The 18267-nt window shown below is 34.1% G+C and overlaps 1 protein-coding gene and 1 long non-coding RNA gene across 2 annotated transcripts in view; one reads left to right on the forward strand and one right to left on the reverse strand.

Moving 5' to 3' along the window:
* LOC114261131 (NF-X1-type zinc finger protein NFXL2) overlaps positions 1 to 18267 on the reverse strand; it is a 42046-nt gene that overhangs the window by 16940 nt on the left and 6839 nt on the right. The window contains exons 9-11 of the mRNA XM_082882616.1: positions 14644 to 14834; positions 13833 to 13914; positions 12318 to 12524 (exon numbers count right to left, since the gene is read on the reverse strand). Of these exons, the coding sequence (XP_082738742.1) occupies positions 12318 to 12524; positions 13833 to 13914; positions 14644 to 14834 (480 nt within the window). The remainder of the gene's footprint in view (positions 1 to 12317; positions 12525 to 13832; positions 13915 to 14643; positions 14835 to 18267) is intronic.
* Positions 1434 to 8983, forward strand: LOC114261138 (uncharacterized). The gene is made up of 2 exons (XR_014337672.1): positions 1434 to 1620; positions 8442 to 8983. It is a non-coding gene; the product is annotated as an uncharacterized LOC114261138 (long non-coding RNA).

Below are 18267 nucleotides of genomic sequence, written 5' to 3' on the forward strand. Positions count from 1 at the left end.
ATTGAACAAGTCATTATACGGACTCAAACAATCACCAAGAGCGTGGTTTCAACGCTTTGGGAAGGCAGTTATCAGTTGTGGCTTCTCGCAGAGTCAAGCAGATCACACAATATTTTATAAACATTCAAAAAACAGTAAAATTGCAATTTTGATTGTTTATGTTGATGACATCATTTTAACTGGTAATGATGAAGCAGAGTTAGCAGCCCTCAAAGAGAAACTCGCAAAAGAATTTCACATTAAGGATCTGGGAGCCCTCAAGTATTTCCTCGGAATGGAATTTGCAAGATCCAAGGAAGGTATATTCGTTAATTAGAGAAAATATGTTCTTGATCTCCTTGGAGAAACAGGTATGCTTGGTTGTAAGATGGTGGAGACTCCGATCGAGCCTAACTTGAAGTTACAAGCTGCTAAGGCTGAAGAAGTCAAAGAGAGGGAACAATATCAGCGACTTGTCGGGAAATTGATTTACTTGTCTCATACGCGGCCTGATATTGCCTTTGCAGTCAGCATGGTAAGTCAGTTCATGCACTCACCAGGGGCAGAGCACTTTGAGACCGTTTATAAGATCTTAAGATATTTGAAAGGAACTCCAGGGAGAGGCTTACTGTTCAAGAAATATGGACATCTTCAAGTTGAAGTATACACAGATGCAGACTGGGCAGGAAGTGTTACAGACAGGAGATCAACATCCGGATACTGCTCCTTTGTAGGTGGGAACCTAGTTACATGGCGGAGTAAAAAACAGAATGTGGTAGCTAGAAGTAGTGCAGAAGCAGAGTTCAGAGCTGTTGCCCATGGAATCTGTGAAGTAATGTGGATTAAAAGAATTCTTGAAGAATTAAAGCTTTCTCACCCGACACCTATGAAGGTCTATTGTGACAACAAAGCAGCTATATCTATAGCTCATAATCCAGTTCTACATGATCGCACAAAACATATAGAAGTGGATAAACATTTCATCAAGGAGAAAATCAATGTTGGCATAATCTGTATGACCTACCTTCCAACAGGTGAACAATTAGCTGATGTGCTTACGAAGGGACTACACAAGAAGCAATTTGATAAGCTGACTAGCAAGCTGGCTATGGAAGATATCTTCAAACCAGCTTGAGGGGGAGTGCTGGAAATTTGTGTTAATGCATATAATAAGATAGTGGCATATGATAGTGGTGTTGGTGGTAGATAGTGGCATGTATAGAATATGATAGTGGTGTTGGTGGTAGATAGTGGCATGTATATAATATGATAGTGGTAGATAGTGGTAATATATAATATGTAAGTGGCATATAATGGGTTATAATGATATTTGTAATATCTCCTATATAAGGAGTGTCATTTGGTCTTGTAAAATAAGAAGTTTTGAATATAACAGAAATATATTCCTTCTTCCTCATATTTTCGGAGTTCTTCTTCCTCATATTTTCTAAGTCTTCCTCTCCTCTCTTCCACTCCTCTTTTTTCTCAATTGTTGGTGATTTGCGCCTTGAAGCTTGAAGCTGGTGTTTGGAGGCTTGCCTCTGGAGTCCTTTTGAAGTTCTAGGAAGCCTTGGAGACTTGAAGCTTGGAGAAGAGTTCCTCCATTCCTCTCCCACCGTTGTCTCTGTGAAGCTCAAAGAGGTAGGATTTCCTCTATTTCTATATGTGTAGATATCATGCTAGAATTTTGCTTCAATAAATCCGTGTTATATATGAGTTTTCATGTGTTTTTTACTTTGAAAATGGTAGAAAACATGTCAGGGCTTTTTATTTTATTTTTTTGATTGCTACTGGGGTGTCGAAATCAAAGACCAACTAATCCCCAATGGTGCACAAGCCCTCGGCAAGAAAAATGTTATGGTTTTTTATTTTTGGAAAAGGAATTAAGTTTGAACTCTTGTTCGTGAGTGAGATAGTCATCCACGGTTGATCCAGTGGACGACCAGCTAGACCGGTGGTCCATTTTTATGGGCAGTGAGTGGGTTTGGTTCTGCAGGCACTTGGGTTGTTTTGTGGGAATTCATCGGCACACTTTTAGAGTTCATTGATTTACTTGCTTCACCTAATTCGATTGCTCTCACCCCATGTTTTAATCCTAATTAATTATCAGATGTTCATGATTTTGTGGCATGACGTTAGGAATATTACATGTTATTGTAATATTGAGTGAAAAAAAGACCTTCAGAGAAAATGTAGCTATGTATGAATTTTGAGATTGTAAAATTGTAAAGAGGATATTTTTGACAAAGGCCTTGTTTGGTAGAACTGTGGGAAAATGCTTATAGCTTATGCCTTAACAGTTTATAGCTTATAACTTTCAACTTAAGCTGATTTCCAGCTTATTCTTAAAGCATCTCCTGCCCCACTCAAAGAATAAGCTGATTTCTGACTTTCAAAAAGCTATAAGCTATAAGCTAAACTAAACACATTAAAATAGCTTAAATTAAGCTGAAAGCTGAAATAAGCTGTAATTAAGCTCTGCCAAACAAGCACAAAATGATCATAGTAGTTGGTTGAACTTGGAAATGAAAGGTCAGATGAGAGTTTTGGAAAGAGGGTTTGAGAAGGAAAATTTTTGGGTTTGAATTTAACTAAAATCTTCCTACTTAGTATCATCGTGTTGCATTTTGGACCCAATATTGTTTTGCGTTGTTGATTTAATTATTCATTGTGGTTCGTATGTCACCAGTAGGCGTTATGTGGTTGACGGATAGTGTAGATCTCGGTTGTGTATAAGCTTGATTGGATGATGTGGAAGTTCATCCTCCAATTAGAGCCCCGGAATGTGTTGTGCAGAATAGGAGGCTAGTCACCACCTAGTGTACCTGAAGAGGAAGGGGGAATGGCCCATTATAGGATTTGGAAGCCTAGGATGAAGCCCGTGGGTTCAAAAGTGTTTTGGTCCCATAAAGTAACTACACACCCATAAACACATTTACGTTCGAAAATGTTTCTTAAGAGGATAGTTCGAAAGAGTTTTGGTCTCATAAATGTACGAAAAAGTATTCTGCTGCATAACCAAAATTAGTCAGCCTGTGACACCAAACCACCCCACCTCATAAACTATCCAGTTCAGCACCCTCAAACTATCCTCTTAAGAAGAGACCAGCCGAGGTCCTTTAATACATCAAGCCCATTAGACCTAAATCCAATCCACATCTTAAAACTCCCAGACCCAACCAACTCAAATTCAGCTCAAACCCTATTCTTACTTAGGCAAAAACCTAGTCAGATCTTAAATTCCATACAGCCTGTTTTTAAAACCCAAACCAGATCTCTTAAATTAAGCCCAGTAACCAGCCTTTTCCCAAGTCCAATCCAATCGTAAAGTCACTCCAACACCAACACATACCCAATCCAAAAACCCATATCCAGCAGAACCAGCCTTACCCAATATACATATATAGCACACTTCCTTTACATCCAGTCCGACACCTAATCCCAGTGCCTCCCAACACCACACCCCAACTACAAATAGCCCACTTACCTATTCACCATCAAACAAGATTACTAATGCAGAAATGAATTCCAAGTATGAGAACTTAAACCAAGATGTATAGCGATCCCGGGTTTACCCTTGTCGTACAGTGATTCGGACATGTGTCCGTGGATGTTAGTAGTTGATCATTTCCTTGTGTACATCCTTTCTTACTTTGTATTTGAGCTATAGGATGTGTAGGGCAGGTTTGTTACAGGTTGGTTGAGATTAGAAACTAAAACTAGTTGCCCAAATTTTGACCTATCCGCTCGAGCGGGAGTTTCACCCATCCAGTATTTCCTGTGCAGTGTTCGACGCTCGAGCATGGGATTGGCCGCTCGAGCGGGTTTGTGTGAGTGGCGCTCGAGCGGGGAGTTGGAAGCTCGAGCGGGAGACCTGTCTGCAAAAGTTCTGGGAGTGTGTATCCGGAGCTCGAGCGGGGGATTGGCCGATCGAGCGGGAGTCTGTGAGTGACGCTCGAGCGGGGCGTTGGACGCTCGAGTGGGGCGACTGGGTTAAAGCTCCGTGTTTTGACTTTTCAAATCACTTTTTCACTTTCTCTTCTCTCTCCTACTTTTCCAAAAACACCATTGTTGAGCCTCTCACTCTAGAACTCTACCTTCTCTCTAGGTTTTGATCTAGTAGGAGTGATTTGCTCATCTTTGGCCTTTACAAAAAGGTTGTTGATCGTCGAGAGCTACATTTTAATCTGAAAATTTCGGGATTTGGAGCACGTTGGGTTTTGTCATCTTCTCCCTTGGGGCTCCGGATTTGAGGTAGGGATATCCTACTCCTCTCTATGGATTTTGTCTTTAGATTTTAGTATTTTGAGATGTTGGGGTTGGTTTGGTAGTTTTGTGAAAGTTTGGGGCTTTTGTGTGATTTTACAAAAGTTGGGGTTTTATTTATAATAAACCTAGATGCATGTTTGGCATAGAGAAATGAAATAAATGTTGAATCATTGATGAAAATGGGACCTTAAGGATTGTAATGTTAATTATGGAGAATGCCCTAATTACATTGTTTGATTAATTGGGTTAATTAATCGTGAGAAATGAGGTTATGAAATAGAAATGTTGAGATTGGGAATACATGGGATTAAAGGGTGTAGTCGGATCTCATGCCACTCACCTAGTTGAAAATGTCGATTTTATATCCATTTGTTGCATTTATTTACTGTATAGAAATAACTGCTTTGGGCTATCGGTGGAGGATAATCGTGATTGTTGTAGGCAATGCATGATGATTAGGCAAACGGAAACTAATCACTGGAATGAGTCATTGATTATGATTGATTGAAAGAACACGTTAAATTTATGTGTTGCGTGATGATGTGTATAATTATTGTTTATATGCATTGTGTTGTGTTAGAGGAGATAGGGGATGTACTTCACGGTTTAGGGGAAGATAGGGGATGGACCTCTAAACCGGATGTTGTTGGGAGGAGATAGGGGATGGACTCCGTAGATAGAGCTCATATGCTTATCTAGTACTGTGTTGACAGAGCTCATATGCTTGTCATTGGAAGTGTGAAAGTGCTCATATGCATATCTGTGGAAGTAATGATATAGCTTGTATGCTTATCTGTTGTTGTGTGATATAGCTAGTATGCTTATCTATTATGAAATGGGAAGTGTTTGATATGAGTTACTGTCTCATATGAGTTGTTTGGTCAGGTTCTAAGCCATGGTTGTAAATTGAGAATTGAAAGGAATCTGAAAAATGGACTGTAAAATGGACTTGTATGTCATGAAACCGTAGAATGTGATAAGGGAAAATATCTGTATTGGCCATCTATCAACTGCTAATCTCTTAGTCATTGTTCATATTTGGTTTAGTGTATTTCTACTGGGCTGTGGCTCACCTTATATGGGAATATCATTTTCAGGTACAGGTAGCATGCCACCTCCAAGGTCATAGCTTGGGAGGCTAGAGGCGGACAGATTTTTGCTGTTTAAGTTCCTTTTTGATGTATTACATGTATATTCAAGCCGAGGGCTTAAGGTGTAGATGAGTTAGTATTCTTTTGTTGTAACCAAGTGTTAACTTGGAAAGCTGTAAGCCCGTAGGGCATTTTGCTTTTGTTGTTAACATGTAATACTTTTGTAATGAAACTCTGATGAATAGAAGATTGTGGATATTTCATATGTCAATGAATGTTTTATTTGATGGGTTTAATGTTATTATTCTGAGGGCGTTACAAGATGTGCAAGAGATGAAAAAAAACATTAACCCAAGTGCAAGCTGCATTAGAAAAAATAACTCTTACATTGGAAGATAAGGGAAAGGATACAACTAGTGGACCTTTGCTGACTCAACTGCCACCTCCTATTTTTGTGTGTGGACACAAAGGACCAGTGGATCATTGCCTGACTGATGTGGATAGAGGTGTCAAGTTCAGAGTATTGTACGTTAATGGAGACCACGATCCAGAGGTATTTTTTTATTGGTTACACAGTTTAGAGAGGTTTTGTCGATGGTACCACTTGACAAAATAAAGAAAGTTACTGTTGGCTGAGGCAAAATTGAAGGGAATATCTAGGATTTAGTGGTCTAAATACCAGTGAGACCATTACGCAGCTATACAGAATTGGGAAGATCTGAAAATTGCAATTAATCGTTATTTTGTTTCACCGATTACAAACAATAAGTTCATTTGCAGTTTACTTAGTTTAACACAAGGAACAAAGTCTTTGGAAGGTCTAAGTTTCCATGGAATGAGGATGTCATGATTTCCATGAACTGTCAAGGACTAAATCTGCAAATCTCTTGTGGTTTGGCTGCTAAAAGACTTTACCACATGAAAGATGTTGTCCAGGCGAGAAGGTACAGAAGGCTCCTACGCGTTCCCTAGTGGACACCCTTACAAGTGAGGAATTTTGTGGAACCCATATGTAACACACTTTCTGATCTGCCTCTCCTTTCTACTCCTAGTCCTTTTCAGCCTTCGTATGGAGGTAACAAGTCAAGTGTTTTAATTGTCAAGGTTTTGGACATCAAGCTCAAAATTGCCCTTCTCCCAAGATTAATGTGCCAATTAAGCCAGTTGCAGTGCTTGACAACAAAAATATTGGAAACAAAAGAATTTGAAAAAACAAAGCTTGATGAATCCCAATCCTAACTCCAATAAGGAATTCCAAGATGGGGTGATTAGGATTATTCGGCCGTTACTTGCTAGCTACTAGCAAAGACAACAAAGAGGCTGACAAGTTGCAACGTAGATAAATTTTTCATACAAGGACGAAGTAATGATCAACTGTGCTCTCTAAGTTGCATTAATGTTGCCTCTGAACATGATATGAACAAATTGGGTTTGAAGGTTGAGACACATCACAAGCATTATCACAGCATGCATAATAACCAACACGAAGCTAAAGATTGATAAACAATGATATGTGATAATCAACATTGGCAATCTCAATTCTTCACCTCAAGCTGTCATACTGTGTAATGCATGGATATGGGATTATGATGTCATTTATATCAAACGTGCCAACATCTACTTATTTATTGATGGCAAGACAAAGTGCACTCTTACTTGTGCGACGGATTCACGCACCATTAAGTTGAAGAAAAATCTTTGTTGATTAGGCAAGTGCCTCCTCCTTCAATTGGTATTCTTGGCCATGTACCTAACTCAATGGAGTTGAGTTCTTTTCAGAGAATGAGAATTTATGGCATAGCCCTTGACTATTTGGAAGCCCGTTGTAGGATTTGGAAGCCTAGGGTGAAGCCCGTGAATCAGGATACTCTAGAGCAATTTTCATAGAGTGATTTTTCATATGGTTGAGAATTTTTTTTTTAAATAATTATCAATACTATTGTACCTCAACTTAATACTATTGTACCCTCGAAGAGCATGGATTGGAAAGTGTTTTGGTCTGATAAATGTAATTGGTAATATCATTATTTAGCTAAGATTTAAATTAAGTATTAGTTAGATATTTTGATTTTGTTTCCAATATTGTTAGGTTCTTGTTTCCTAATTCAACTAGGGTTTTAACCTATAAATATTAGGTCTTTGATATTGTAATGGTCAGTTTTTGAATTAATATGATATTGAGTTGAGCAAGGTTGTGCTGCCGTTTTGTGTCTTCCCTCTCTTCTTTAGGAATGTACAAAAAAAAAATAGGTGGAACCAATAAACCGATCCAATCCAGGCTAAACAGCCTGTTTTGTCTAGTTTTCATTAGCTTCGGTTCTAGTTCTAGTTCTGCAAATGGTGGAACCGTTCAAATTGGTCTGGTTCCTGGTTCCAAGGCTTTGGTTAAGGTTCTGAACCAAACCGGACCTCGACATATTTGTTTATTATTTTTTTTAATATTTTTATATGTAAAAATTAAAATATAAAAAGTCTCGTATAAAATTTCAACACTAGCCTTTATTGTAAAATTGATAAACCCTAACCAAATTAATTATCATTAATTTGTTTAGTAACAAAAAAATATATATCACATTTATTATATAAAATTTTTAGAACCGTAAAACCAAACCGAATCAAACAAGTTTCTATGGTTCGGTTATGGTTCTAATTTTTTCTTGGAATTGGTTCCTACGGTTCGATTCTTGGTTTACTCTAAAACCAGACCAATCCGATCCATGTACACCCCTACTCTTCTTCACCTATTGTGTACTACGCCACTAGTTGTCATGTGTATGTTTATATATATTGTTTTCCTTTCAGTCATGAGCTAGGTTTCGATATGTGTGATGTGACGTAAATGGATGTAGTATGTGGCTTATCTTCAAGTAATTCGTATTACATGTTGGGAATTTTGCATTCTTATTTGTCTGCAGTTGGTATGAGTAATCTTGTAAATAAATAAAAAAAAGTATAAAACCATAAGATGGTCATAGAAAGTTAAAATAAAGAGGAATTAATCGAGAATATAATTCTTGTTGCATATCCCATATAGCATGCATACACTTAGTTGTAGAGATTATGGTGAGCACGTTATTCTTCTACTCACCCCCTACATTGCAGTTACCATCAGGAGGCTCAATTGTAGATGTGCACACCATGGAGTCATCTATTTGATTTGAATAATAGAAGTTAAATGGTACTTGATCCATGGAAGTGTATTGTTTAATGATACACTTTAATCAAGGTTACCTTATCACTATTTTTGTCCACAATGGTGCATTGGGTGTAGGAGGAATGGTGAATCAGTGAACCATCTTTTTTTGCATTGTTCCGTTGCATTGAAGCATTGGCACAGGCTTTTCTTTCTTTTTTGACCAATTCTCATTGGGTGGCTCCAAGGAAATGTAATAGTATGCTCCTGATTGATTCCAAGGTTTTAGACGCAAGAAAAGAGCGAAAGTGTTATAATGGTGTCTCATTTCTGCCATGTTCTGGGAAATTTGGTCGGAAAGGAATGCAAGGATTTTTTTGGACAAGTTTAAAAAAGTTGATGTATTGTGGGACAAAGTGTCATTGGGCGTCAATTTGGGTGACTTCTTCTACTCATTATAAAGGGGTTCCATTTGTTCTTTTATCCAAAGATTGAAAAGCTATTTGTGATCTTTAGGGCTTTTTTGAATCTTTTTTTTTTCCATGTAATTGTTTCTTGTAAAAGACATCTTGTCCTCTTTTTGTGTTTGTTCCTGCTTTTCAATCAATAAAATTTTCTTTTGTTGCTCATCAAAAAATAATAATAATAGATCTTAAGTTATTTGGGGCTGTTGCCATTTGTATTAGGCATTGTATGATGCATAGTACTATGGCCATTGTTTCTAGTAAATGACATCTTATCCTCTTTGTGTTTGTTCTTGCTTTTTAATCAATAAAATTTTCTTTTGTTAAACCAAACCAAGCCTTAAGTCCCATCAATTTTCCTATTTTGATTAGGTTTTCTAGCCTATATATATTAGGGTTTTGCATTGTAATAGTTAGGTTTGATTAATGAGAATTATGAGTGTTAAAGGCTGTGGCCCTCTTCTTCTTCTCTCCTCTCTTTTCTTTCTTTCTAAGGCGTCCTACATCAGTGTAAATCTTTCAACTAATGATTGTAAATTGTTAATGTGGCTCAGTAAATTTCAGTTCCAGTTCGGTATTTAAATCCTGTGTGCCATGATAAGAAAGAGAACTTTGGTGTGTTTTAAATAAGGGGGACGGTGGTGACTTTGAGTTGACTCTTTTGGAAAAACAAAATAGAAACAAGAGATATTTACAAACAAATCCTAATTTATGGACTTCTACTTCATTGAATCCTAACTAAGATTTTTTGAACCTTCAAGTTTCATTAAATTTTTAATTGTTGGAATTACCCTTCAAGCAATGATTGTTCATCATTTATGATTATCTACGAGGGAACATGATGATTTGACATTTATTTTAATTTTCAAAACCTTAAAACATCAACTTCAAATTGAAAAAACTAAAAAAAAAATTATGTGCAAAAAAATATATATATATATATATATATGTTTTTTTTGAAAAAACTGAATTATTTTGTGCAAAATGGAAAAAAATAAATAAATAAATGAAAAAACTAATAATGTTCTTAGTTTTAAAATTGGAAAAAATTGATAATGTTTTCGGTTTTATTGGATAGTTGAATCAAACCAATAAGTAGAAAGGCAAAAACGTTTAACCTCATGCTCTGTTTTTTTCCATCAGTTAGTGAAACAATTATCTAGAGCATTACTACGCAAAATTGATAATGTTTTTAGTTTTAAAAATTAGGAAAAACTAATAATATTATCAGTTTTACTAAATAGAACTTATTGGTTCAGAAAATCTTTAATAGGACCTGAGTTACCATAACATTTGTAAATAGGACTTTTAGGTAATTAACTCTAGAAGCAACTATTTAATAAACCAACTATTTTTGCAAAAACCATCAAGTAGTCACCTTCCCAATGAAAATTCTTTTCCTAGCTACAACCTACATCTTTTCTTGTACTTTGGTGCTCCAGGTAGTTATAACAAAAACAGAATCTATTTTGAAACATAAGTAATTGGACTTTGGTCATGTTCTACAAGGTAAATTGAGCATTTTGTAAATTAATGGGAAATGGTAAAGGAATGAGCTTTGAGAATGTTTGAGATGGTCTGAAAGTGGAGTTTTTATTAAAAGATTACGCTTAGGTTATTTAGTTTTCACCTAACTAATCTTTTGAAAACTGGGGCATTACATGTTTTGCAGGTGCATATCCCCTCCACTGTATATATATTATATACATAAATTGTACTTATATATTTTCGTCCATGGTATGTGTCCTTTTGCCTCATGGATGAATTATGGGTTGTTGAAGCTGTTGACGGGATGGATATAATAGTGATGGTCGACAAACATTGAAGGAGAAAGACAGTCGTACAGTTATTATATATATATACACTATATGTATGTACAATTAAAAATGTGACTAAATAAAAAATGAAGTTAAAAATTACAATTAGATTATAAAAATAGGAGTATTTACTTTAATTAGATAATATGCGATTAACTTAAACATTAGAGATAAAGAGAACATAGTAGCCGGGTTTATAGTCATTTTTCACCCGCTGTTAATGGAGTTATTGTATTTAATCCAAAACCACATGAGGTCTCTTTAGCTATTTTTTGAACAGTAATGGTATAAAATGCTCCAGGGTTAAATTTCAAGGGAGGTAAAATGAATTTTGTTATTACTAAGACACTTCACCAGCTACATAACTGTAAAACCTTCTTTCTTCTTGTCTATTGGCAATGGCATATTTAAGGCAGTTCCACGGAACTAATCTTGTCAGTATCCAGGGGGCCTCATTAGAGAGGGTTTGAACTTATTCAACCAATGAAGAAGTAGGCTACAAGAATGTTATTGCCACAATTAATACAGGAAGCCTTGGAAATTCAAGAAAGTGGGCCTTCTTTTTTTTTTCCCCATCATATTTGTTGTGAGCCTACTTCATAATACAAATTATTTAAATCTGCATAGTTCTCCTTCCCAACAATTTTAGGTTGCATTTAGATCTACGGAATTCAATTGAATGGATTTGGCATCACTCATTGAAGAAGTGTAGCCTTTTTATTAGAATATTGTTAATCAAGATTCCAATAATGGATTTGAGAGCTTTAGATTGATGAATTTGAAATAAGTTGGTGAATATAGTTATTTGAAATCCTCTCGTGAATAATTCTACTTATGTAAAGATTTTAACGTGTATCTCTTATCTTTATTCAAACATTCACTTCAAAATTATCAAAACATGTCTCCAGTTTCCTAGAATTTCACAAAATTTTACCTCAAATCCCTTCATTTCAAACCCACTCACCCAAACAGAGCCTTAAAATAGATAATTTCATGATTTCAATTTCAACACATTTCATTTCAGTTGTAAGTCCACTGCTTTACTGATCATTCTATATTACATGACCAACTAAGATACTTGAAAAATATTCAAATTTCAGTAGGTATTCAAACACCCAAATAGTTAAATAGTCAAATGACAAATCAACAGAAAAAAATAGTAAATGGTTGTACTTTCTAGTAAAGATGAACAATACTGCGATTCAGAAGTCTTGATAGTTGATTTGCTACTTATCAAATTATTTTATGTTGTTGACACTAGCTAAATAAAGACTCAATCCAATTTTGTACCAAAAGCACAAACGAATGCAGAACAGAGGGGCTTCCTTTTTAGAGCATTCTAATCTGATTTTTTTTTTTATATGATGGAGAACTCCAACCAGCCTATGTGTATTGCTTAAGCCTGAGTGTTTTTGCACCCAGTGAGAGTCAAACATGAGACCTCTAGGAATTACCCCATAGTAAAGCTCCCATGTTCAAAACCTTCACCACTAGCCCACGCGTATCATCTGATGCTCCCAAAATAAATGATGAGGCATGTTTCACTTGAAGATATAAGGATTACCTTTAAAACTGTAGATTTGCGGTGTTGCAATTCTGTGTCTGCAACCTTTACCTTACTCCTGCAACCTGAATTGCACGGAAGTAGTCCAAGTCCATATTGATTTTTAGATATATCTTTCAGATCACTTCTGGCACTGCGATAGGCTGCTTGAACATCATGACACAACCACTCCTTTTTCAGGGTTTGGCATCCACAACGAACAGTAACCTTTAAGAAGAAATAGATAAAATTGCAAATTAATAGAGACAGGATAGGTGACAAAGTGAAATTGAACTACAATACTCAAAAAAAAAAAAAAAAAAAAAAAAAAAAAAGCCAACTGCATGAGGCAATTATAATAACTATAAATGTTAAATTTCTCAGAAAGAAAATTCTCTGCTTACAATAGATGTAGTGAAATGATTTATAATTTCAATTTTCAACAAATAAGAAATAGGAGTTTGTATTATTGTTTCTAAACCACATTTGACATCCTGATGTCTCTTTCATGCAGTTGAGAATTCTTGAACATCCAAATAGATCACAATATCAGATCAGAGCAAGTGCTTCTACAAAACAAACTCATTAATCTACTGTATGTGGAGAAACATGTATTAATCTACTGACAGTTATATGAGCTAACAAAATGAAAACTTAATTTTTATATGAGCTAACGAAATGACAACTTAATTTGTAACTCGAAAAAATGTTGGATTACAAAGATAATGTAACCTTGTTAATTTACCAGTAAATGAGGAAATCGTCCTTTTCACATAGTAACTAAGTTTATGCTTTAGAATTCTCCTCTTTCAATTAACAGGCCACTCAAAAGGTAAAATTAGGGCTATTTTTGTTTTTGTTTTTTTTTTGGCTAATCTTATTTTACTAACTAGAGGTGATTAATGAGCTCAGAAGCTGCTCCCCTCCAATGTGGGATAAGATTAAGGCTCAATTAATTTATGCTAGTCCTGTTTAACTACAGAAAAATGCTAAACCAACCACTGATGAGTGAGGGATAAACTTGGTATATGCCAGATTTCATTTGAAAAAGGAAAAAGGAAAAAAAACTTGGTATTTGCCAGGTTTCCTAGTTCTGGGATAAGATTTCACAAAGGAAAAAGGAAAAAAGGAAATGTTATTGTGGGATAAGATGAATAGATTCATTTGTCACAGACAAAAGGAAATGTTTCATTTTAAAAAGGAAATGTTATTGCTTTTTTTTTTCCTTTTTCCTTTTTCACAGACAGATAATGCCAGATTTCACAATAAACTTGGTATATGCCAGGTTTCCTAGTTCTGTTAGTCCTTGTTCTTCTTATTAGCCACTCCACAAAATCTTCTACATAAAGCCATGAGAAATACATTGGAACAACTACAATAAAAATCTCCTCTCTTGAATATTTGACAAGAATAGCAAAAGAAGAAACTCAAGTATAATTATAACATGAATAGATTCATTTGCACATGAATTACGACTGAATGACACAATGATAAAGTAATGCCAGCATGATGTATTTTGAAACACTGAAATGTTACCTTTTTAGAGCACTTCTCAGGTGCTGGGCATTGACCAGGATGACATATCTCTGGGCACAGATGTGTGCAATAGGGTAGCTTTCTGCATATCAAAGTAAAAACATGTATAAATCTCATTTTGATTAGGACACCAAAGGAACTGGCTCCATTTTGTATGGAAGCTCTGTTTCTTTTATTTTTTTGATACTAGCTCTGTTTCTTTTATTGACTACATGGTTTAGATGCACAAATCACTCTTCCCGTTAATGGTCCAGGACTAATTCCTACTTCACTTTGACATTGCCCCTTCTAGAATTGACCTCATTTAGAACATCAAATGGTCTTTTTCCAGTCCTTGTTTGGTGATTTAAGACTATGAGAATAAAAACCAAGGCCACCCACCCATTTCAGCTGTTGGGTTGGCATACAAGGCATACACACCTTGACACAACTTAGTCTTTGTCCCAGCAAATTGGCACCCTCTAAAATGGCAGTCCTTGTAGTGGCACGTCATTAAACTTACAGAGAAAAAAGTGAAAAATTAATGGTTTGTATTTTATAACATTTGTTAGTTGCCATAGTTACTAAGCAATTAATTCACATTCTCACAATTTTTTTAGGTATTTAACATGAGTGTGAACATTCTATTCCAATAGAATGTAGAACAATTAGATGGATCTGCCCAATATGATATTGAAAAGCTACATTAATAATACTCATCCCTTTTAGCATCCCCTCCTTTCTTTTGGGGGGACTCCTTTCTTTTTTTTTCGCGCGGGGGGGGGGGGGGGGGGGGGGGGGGGGGGGGGTAAAGCTAAAATGAATTGACTACCTATGGCAAGGTCCTCCACATGAACGAACAGTCATTTGTTCCTTTTCAGACATGCTGTTGTAGTATAGACACTCAAAAACATGGACCATGGAACCACAGTGACATGATCGTCTTATCAGCACTTTGCAAGGAGGACATTCACCAAGATGACATGGTCGGGGGCACGGATGTGGACATGCAGGCTGTCTCTCCTGAATGAAGCAATGGAAAAATAAAGCAATGTAAGAATTTCAAGTGTATGGTGTTGCTGAAACGAATTCTATGCTATAGGATAGAAATATCTGACGTCAAAAATGTTACATGGACTTGGGTAAAGATATCGGTGTGTGTATCTAGAGGTTGGACTCCTTAAACCTTAAATTTAAGGGTATGTGGTTTGGGCAAAAAAATGTCATACTTCTCTATTTTAATCTATTATGTGAGATAAAATGGTATTATATATAACATATAGTGTCAAAAAGACATTTATAACAATTATCTACTACTATTATAAAAATGTGAAGAACCTGTCATGTTTTCTACTTTTTTAAATCTCAATTTTACCTTCTCAAATCTACTATCTTCTAAAAGTCATGAAAAATCCTATATAAACCAACTATCTCTTCATTTTTGGAGTTGAACACTCAAAAACAATATATCTGCTTCCAAGAGTCCTATATAAATATAAGCAAACAGTCTTCCTTCTTACAATAAAAAAAAAAAAGTCTCCCTATTTTTCACATTGATGATGATTGAAATTGAATAGTAAAAAACAATTACTCTTTCTTATTTTTTGTGCTGCTTCTATTACTGATATATATAATATTTACAATTGTCCATCATGGATCAAATCACTATGAATAATTTTGGTTGAATCTTAAAGTTGTATACATCCATTCAAATCTAGACAGAGGAAAACGCATATGTTTTTAAAACAGAGATTTGTGTTGCATCTTAAAAATTAGCAAGTTATCTTCATACACTTTATTTTTGTTTAGATTTGAATTTTTGAACTGTAATATTTGACATAATACTTTAATAACCAAAGTATGATGTCAAAATTATAAACAAGAACCACTTTAGTTGGTTTCATCTTTTAAATTTGTTTTCTAGTTTTTTATTTTTCATGGTTTTGTAGTTCATTTATCATCTTGTCTCAGTTTTGGTTATTAAAGATGCTGAAATTTCTTCATATTTTATATTTAAATCATACTTTTACATGAATATCTAATATCTAATAACCTAAGAAGCACGGACACTTCTAAGAAGGTGACGTATTCGTGTCGTATCCGTGTCGGACACCGATACTCTTTGGACACTCTCAGGACACGTGTCCGACACTCTTCAAAACGTGTCCTGTTTTTTAAATTTTTTTAAAGACTTGGACACTCTTTGGACACTCTTTGGACACTTGAAGGACATACGTGTCCATCGCTTAATTTCAAGTGTCTAACGATTAGACATATGTGAAATTAATTATAAGTTTGAACAAAACAACTTAAGATACAATAATAAAATAAAAACTATATAAATTTATAGGAATTAGTGTCATATTGTATTTTTTATTATCTTTTTAATGATATATTCATATATATAACATATAATAAATATATAAAATTACATATTTCATGCGTGTCCCTCACGTGTCGTGTCCTACATTTTTTGAAAATTAACGTGTCAGCGTGTCCGTGTCGTACTCGTGTCGTGTCACGTGTCCGTGTCCATGCTTCTTAGCTAATAACTAATATCTAATAATCTAAATAAAATTAAAAAGCAAAATATTTATAAAAAAAATTATAAATTCGAACATGTACTGATTTTTTATTATTATATTTTTTTGTTATTATTATTATTACTATTATTATTATTATAACATTTTTTTCAAAAAAAAATACACAACAAATTATTTTGTAAGTCTATTTTGTAAGTGTCAAAAACAAAAACAAAAAAAGAACAAAAAAATTAATTTAAATCAAAAAATTCAAAACAAAATTTTGAAAAAAAAAACCAAACCAAACACTGTAAACTTTCTCCTTTTTTTTTTTTTTTTTAAAATCTTTGTTCACTAATCTCTAATTTTACATAAATTCCTTTCAATGTTTATGTGAATTTAATAATCTAATTAAAAAATAGTGCATACACGGAAACAATATAAAAATGTAACACTAAACATCTACATTATGACCAATTATTTAATTATGAATAATTAACTTCTCATTGTTACTTATATTATATTGTTGTAAAAGATTTCACTTGTGATATCTTAATGTCAATGGCTACATATATAAATGTATAAAAAATATATAAATGTAAATAATATATGTTACTGTATTTATATATTGTCAATCCGTGATGCTATATTACCATCAGATACTTTAATTTTCTAACATATATCACTTAAGTAATATAATTATATTTGTTAAGAAAATCCTGCTAAATTGTGTATAGTTATGCTTGTGCAAACCAATATTTATAACAAACCAATACTTTGCAGAACACCTCCATCACGACAATAATTGTACTTTTTTTCCTTCACAGGAAAAATCACATTATTAAGGGAAAATGAATTTTGAAATTCATAACAACATGATATCGCCTCAATCTCTTACTCATCAAAATATTTTTATTACAATGAGTTATAATTGTGAGCAAGAAGATGGTGAAACAAAAACTATAGAAGATCTATTGTAACATACTCTCCAAGCAAAGTTAGACAAGCTAAAGCAAAAATTATCCTATATGTTGTGAAGTTCAAGAAAAACAAATGTAACTCATGCACACATTTTAGTCAAATTACAAGGAAAAAAATCAAATGATGCCCAAACATTACTGCAGCAACTCAATGATGTAAAAAGTAAGTATATCAAATAAAAAATTTCGATCAATTTTTGTCATATGCTAATTACTAACATATGACATAATAAATTATGTAACTTGACAGTTTCACAAAAATGATCCTATATAAACACTTATAAGCATAGATCCATAAACATCGTGAAAATAATTATGAAATTCTTATATCGATCAAAATATTAATGTACAATATCATTTCATTTTCTTAAAAAAAATATTCCGCATTTTCCACATAAATAAAAATATACTAATAACTAATATTATATTTTTTATTATGCAATATATTTGTGGCACAGAAAACGAGACTCAACAACTCTTGATGTATAAAAATATATTACATTTTGATATTAATGCATTTTTACACCAATAATATGCAAATAATATGCAATAGTGGGTTCAATGAATTTGTATTATGAGATGAACTATTAAACAAAATTGTGTAATTGTGCAATTAATTTCATGCTTTCAATTGTATTACAGGTACGGATTACTAAAAATTGAAGTGAAAAGCTGATAGAAAAATATTTGTGTAACACTATATATTTAAAGGAATTGTTTATTGTTTAAAATAAGATAACAATCTAGCTTATGTTTATAAAATTTCTCATTTATCATTTAAATTCTTCAACCAAGTATATATTCATTTCTTGCTTAGTTGTATTTTGGATACAGATCAATTTACCCACACAAAACTCCATACTTTGTGTACATATCACATACATACGTATAATTACAGTACTAACAGTTGATGAAAAATCATGTGTCACGCGAAACGCACATGCCCAACCACTG

The sequence above is a fragment of the Camellia sinensis genome, chromosome 8, assembly GCF_055761805.1.
Source record: "Camellia sinensis isolate YWXY chromosome 8, ASM5576180v1, whole genome shotgun sequence".
Taxonomy (NCBI): Eukaryota; Viridiplantae; Streptophyta; class Magnoliopsida; order Ericales; family Theaceae; genus Camellia; species Camellia sinensis.